Source organism: Vipera ursinii (genome assembly GCF_947247035.1).
Source record: "Vipera ursinii genome assembly, chromosome: 2".
Lineage (NCBI taxonomy): Eukaryota > Metazoa > Chordata > Lepidosauria > Squamata > Viperidae > Vipera > Vipera ursinii.
In genome coordinates, this window is record NC_139513.1 from 70,270,914 (window position 1) to 70,276,913 (window position 6,000).

The 6,000-nt window shown below is 35.9% G+C and overlaps 1 protein-coding gene across 1 annotated transcript in view; it reads left to right on the plus strand.

The window, feature by feature from the left end:
- Nucleotides 1–5,665, plus strand: part of ZMYND10 (zinc finger MYND-type containing 10) — a gene marked incomplete at its 3' end in the record, with an annotated part of 28,346 nt that extends 22,681 nt beyond the window's left edge. The window contains exons 10-12 of the mRNA XM_083355346.1: nucleotides 2,652–2,773; nucleotides 3,107–3,232; nucleotides 5,554–5,665. Coding sequence (XP_083211472.1) covers nucleotides 2,652–2,773; nucleotides 3,107–3,232; nucleotides 5,554–5,665 — 360 coding nt within the window. The remainder of the gene's footprint in view (nucleotides 1–2,651; nucleotides 2,774–3,106; nucleotides 3,233–5,553) is intronic.
- Between the last annotated feature and the right edge of the window lie 335 nt (nucleotides 5,666–6,000).

Below are 6,000 nucleotides of genomic sequence, written 5' to 3' on the forward strand. Positions count from 1 at the left end.
GAATGAAATATGTATTCAGAAACTTTTCTATTTCTTTAACCATATTCAAAAAAATGTTTCTTTTTTATATATTGTCTCTGGTAGATCCCGTCATCAATTTTCTTAATTTTCACTTTAAACTTTTCCCTTTGACCAGTATCTTTCTTGATCAATGTGTTTTTCTGAATCAAAAGTTTTTCCATATATTCATGACTGTTGCTGTAGGTATAAGAAGTAAATTGAATAAAGTGTCTTTATATGAGGCTTTTGCCTTTCCGTGTTTCTTGAAAATCTTTTTCTCCTTCTTTGCTTCTCTTATCACTTCCTTTCTCTCTGATGTTTTCAACATCTCTACATTCCATTTTATCCAATTTGTTTTTTTGTCCTCAAATTTATTTTGTAGTCTTAAGGGATGAGTTGTTTTTTTCCATTTCTTGTAATTTTTCCCCACTAGTATTAAATCATGTTTTCTTGCTTTGTTAAGTTCCGTCTTTGAATCTCTATTTTCAGTTTTATGTCCACTTATTTGTCTGCTCCTTCTCTGTTGTTGTTTCCTGAAAGTTTTTTGTTGTTGTTGTGGAGTTAACTTAGAAATAGATTGATTTATATTTTCAAATTTATTTTGAATTTCTATGTGATTTGAACTGTGTTATTTGAATTAATTGCAGTATACTATATTCCTCCTCCTGAGAAGTATTTATGTTTTCTTGGTGTGTTCTATCTACACATCTCTGATCCATGATGGCTTCTTATCTGCAAATAGCTTTAGAGTCCCGGTTAAATAGATATTTAAAATCCAAAGAGTTTAAAAAAAGATTTTTTTTCTAAAGTTTATAATTCTCTCTTTGTCGGCAACCCAGATTGTTAAGCTGTTTTGTCACAGCTGTTCTTTCTTAATAAAGCTTTGAAGGTCACAAACACAGATTAGCTTTTCCCAGGTTTTGGCAAGTTCTCTTGGAAACTATAACTGTCATAATCTTCATCCACCACTAGGTGTCAGCATCTATTTAATTTTCAATATGAACAATGGTCTTTAAAATGAGGGTCTTAACCATTCAACAATTTTAAATTTGTACAAAATTAAATTTTAGCTTTCAAGTTTATAAATTTATTTCACTACCATATATTTTTATCCTCCATGGAAAGTTTAATTTGCCACTTCCGTTAGTATAAAGGTGGGACGGAAGTCCTCCTCCTTCACTTTCGGAGGTATTTTGCTTCTTGGGGATCTTTACCAGGAAATTAAGTGTAGAATAGAAAAGGGAAAATCAGATTCCTCACCCAGTTTCAAGCACACTGTTTACTGTTGTGCTGGTTAGTTCTTTTGGACTTCGGTTGCAAGTAGATTGGGCTGATCGGCGAAATACAGCCTTTCTCCTGTCGGGTTAGAAGGCTTTCCCCAAGATGAACGGAACGACCGCTGTCATTCCAGAATCACAGGGGCACCCTTCTTTCTTTGCTGCCTCTCCGGGGCAGCTTGGACCCATCAGGGTCTCCAGTCAGGACAAAAATTAGCCACGGGGGGGTGCGGCGGTCCGCAAGCCTGTGACCAGTCGCTAACGCACAGGACCGGACGTCCCTCCTTGTGGTTAGTCTTAATGAAACAAATATTAGTTATTCCTCAAACAGACTAGGATTCTAATTGTAGACCTTATTAAACATGAATGATAGGACTTTAATTCAAACCACATGACATTTTTTTCTTTTTACAAGTGGGATTGTTCAACAAAATACTGTATTGTAAAATTCCTTTAGTGAGCATGCCAGGCAGCCTATTTTAATATTTCCCTTCCTTTAGATTTTTATTCCTCCCTCTCCCAGATAATATTTATTTAGCATTTTGTGGCTAATGAAGGTATTCTTATTCATCTCTATATAAGGCTCAGCCATCAAAAAACCAGCTCATTATTAATATATAGAAAGATTATAGAACTTTATACATGAATTGAATTAATTTGTGAATGTAACAAATCAATATTCTGAGAAGTATGAATGATAATCAGTTGCACAGGAAATGCCCTTGAATTTGTGTACATACTGATCCCTCTGCCTCCAGGAGACCTCAGCAGTACACCTAAAAATTTTTTTATCAACTGCCACATTTGTTATGGGGAACAAGAGTCAAACGTTGCATCCACATTCTTATTTATGAAAAAAAAATGATAGAAGGAAAACAGCATCCCATATCAATACTTTCTCTAGATGTGGTATCTGTTGTACAACCACCCAGAATCAAATCAAGTGTGTAGAAATTTTCAGATGTTATTTATTTACTAACTAGCTGGGCACATGCTTTGGTGTTTACCTAAAAGTGAATTTGCAGAAATGGGGAGCAAATGTTATTCCTTTCCTAATCTCTTTGCCTCTAAACTGGGAATTATTTTCTAGAACCTAATATGACAAGGTGAAGTGGGAAAGGGGTCACATTCCCCCATAAGTTAATACCAGTCTGTAAAAATGGAATTCCTATTTAATCTAGTTTTGTCCCTGCTTTTTTTCTTTAGGGTAAATTTTCCCCAAGATAAAATATCTAGTATAGTATTATATTTTTTGCTTCAAGTTAATGTTTATGATCTCTTATCTTAGTGTTGTAATGAACATCAGAATTTCAAAATATTTTTGATATACTGTTTGAAAGATATAAGTCTTCTGTTCTTTTATTGTCCTAACAGGTTCCTGAAATCTGGGATCAAGTTGTCAGAAAAAACACTGGAAAATGGCAAGCAATTGCCAAGCACCAAGTAAACAATATGTTTAGTCCTTCAGAAGAGGAGCTGAAAAGCCAGGCTTATAGGTAAGATTCATTCACATTTAACTTCTTAACTTTGTCAAAGATTGTAATTGTTACAATTATCAAGATACATAGAATTAACCTGAAAGCCCACAATTTGAAAAATAAAAAAATCATTTTCTTAATTCAATAAGGTTTAGAAGTCATTTACTTAATACTATTCCAAAATCTTTGTCTTCAAAGGATACTGAAGTCAATTTCATTGGTATAAATTCACTTTTAATAATTATTTACCAAATATGAAATTAATGTGAGAGTTCCATTTCTATTGTAGATATGACTAATAATTGTTCCAGTTGTTGTATTATATGAAGGTTGCTTTCTTTCTTAAATCAGATGGGCAAAGACATATAACCTGGATGTAATGGAAGCCCTAATTCCAGATAAACCCAAGTGTGCAGTATGTGGCTCCGAAGCCACAAAACGCTGCTCCCGTTGTAGGAATGAATGGTATTGCAAACGGTAAGTTTAATACCACTAGTTTTCATGCTATCCTAAATCCTTCACTAATCTTATGGTAACATAGATATCTAGAAACAAAAATAATACCAATATTATAAATATTTTATTGCATTAATGTTTTAATAAATTACATCTAATTCTTATGTCCCAAGTTAAAATAAAACCATATTTTATTACATTGGCTTTGTTTGTGAAACAAGTAGAATTCAAACAAAGTTTCTCCATAATATGGTTCATAATGTTATCACTAATAATTAGGATACTTAAAACATTTTCTCTTCAGTAGAAAGTGGACTCTCCTAATAGTAGAGATTATCCAGAATTGGGTTATTCTTTCTGTTACTATTGAGCTTCCAATAGAGAAAACCATGCCAGTTTCAATCCTGTCTCTATAGGTAATATGATTGAGATTTATTTTACTATATTTATTTTACTATACTGCTAAGCTTGTAAGCCGCCCTGAGTCTTCGGAGAAGGGCGGGATATAAATGGAATTAAAATTAAAAAAATTAAATTAAAAATTACCAAATTTATGTTTTCTTTGGTTATCATCTGACAGTTCTGTAACAGTAGGACATTAATTGAACAATGACCTGCAAGGGGCTTGAATCAAGCCCCTCAGAAGTGATCATGTATATTCAAGTATATATATAGATAGATTTACTTCTATGTGCCATTAATATCTGCTTTAAAAGGAATTGTAGCAACTAGCAATATTGCAATCTGCTTCTTCATTACAGGTAATCCCCAAGTTATGAGCATTCACTTAAAGCTCATTTGAAGTTACATGTTCAGCGCCCCCTAGTGTTTTTTTGTTTTTTTAATCCCATTTATATCCCGCCCTTCTCCGAAGACTCAGGGCGGCTTACAATCTAAGCACAAATCAATGTACTTAGCAATAGCCTTCATTCTATGTATATGCCTGCTTATTAGGGCTTCCCCCCCCCCGAGGCATTATTACAAAGTCAGCTTATTGCCCCCAACAATCTGGGTCCTCATTTTACCTACCTCGGAAGGATGGAAGGCTGAGTCAACCTTGAGCCTGGTGGGATGCGAACGTGCACTAAGTCCGAAAATTACGAATATTGCAGCACCATGGCAGTCATTCACCCTTACGAGTGACTTCAGTGGCACTGCAACATTCACCCTATTCCCCCCCCACTCCTCACAACTGCTTCCTCCTCCCTTCCTGCTGCGCCGGACTCACTTACCTTGCAAAAATCCTCTCTGCCGCCTGAACTCGCATGATATTACTGCACCCAGGGACTTCCCTCAACTCTCCTGTCCCTCAAAAGCAGGAACCGCGACAGAGAAGAGATGGATCTTTGCAAGGTGAGTCCAGCGCGGCAAGAAGAGGGGGAAGCATGAGGTATCTTAGTGTGTTGGGGAGGCCTGTTCCATCACTAGGCCCACCATGGCCTTCCCCACCACAGATACCTCATGTGCACTTAATGAGCTGCATGCGTTTTAACGAGCAATGGAGTGATCTCATTCGAAGTACGAGATTCACTCTACCAGTTTTCGAGTTATGAGTGGAATCTGCAGGCTCCATTACTCTCATAACTCAAGGACTACCTGAACTTCTCTAGATCAGTAGATGGTCTTGTGGGTATTATTTTACAATGGTAAGATTTGTTCTGACAGAGTTTGGTTACATTTCTCAAAAAGTTAAATACCAAATATAGTTCTGCTTTAGCAAAATTTTTCTCATTAATTTCAGCTGGAATCTATTTTTCTTTGCATTTGTATCCAGTTCAGAATAAAATTGTGCAAAGCATTTGAATGAACACCCCTCCTCAAAAAAATTGGAAAGGCTCACACATCTGCATCAAAATGTTTTTGTTGTTGTTACACACAACTTAACCTAAATGGTAATACCAATTGTCCATGCACACGCGCTCCAAGCTACTCCCACCTGGAACGGAGCTTCTGGAATGGAGCTTCCGGAGGTTGGATCCAACCTCCAGAGGCATGCAGAAGCTCCCCCGACCTCCGCTCCTGGCACAAACGGCTTGGAGGATCCCTCCGAGGCCTGGATCCAGCCCTCGGAAGCTCCATTCCTGCAGCAACAGCTTGGACAAGTGTGCTGTATCCTATATAGATATAGATAGATATAGATATAGATAGATATAGATATAGCTTCTATATAGGCTTAACATCCAAATCCCAAATTACCATTAATGAAATCATTTTTATGAGTAAAAGAAGTACATGCTTTGACCTTCATGCAGATACTAACAGTAGTAAGGAAAAATTCTGAATGTTGTTGTAGTTATCATCATTATTATTACTATTTTTTTTCATTTTTTACTCATCTTTAGAGAGTGTCAAGTGCAGCACTGGCAAAAGCACAAGAAAGCTTGCAATTTGATTGCCGATACGGTGAAGAAAATACAGGAAGATGTACAGATGCAAGCAACATCCATTAAGTAATTCTGATGGTCAGAAAAAAATATCTAACCAATATACAACATTCAGAATGAGAGAGTAAAAAAGGCCACCAGGTTAATAATTAATAAAATACACAAGGCTTTTTTTAAAAAGCATTTGATTTAACAAATGTCAGCCAACATGATTCTCAAATTCTAGGAGATAAATCTTAGTATCCTAAATTTTAGATGAGACTATGCTGTATTGCTCAAACAGTATCAAGCTCTGAATTTCCTAGGAATTTGAAGAGTTAAGTAGGTTATAAATGGAGTGTTTTTTGTTTGTCATTCAAGATACTTTAGCTTCTGAGGCCTGTTTTGTAGATTGCCTAACACTAC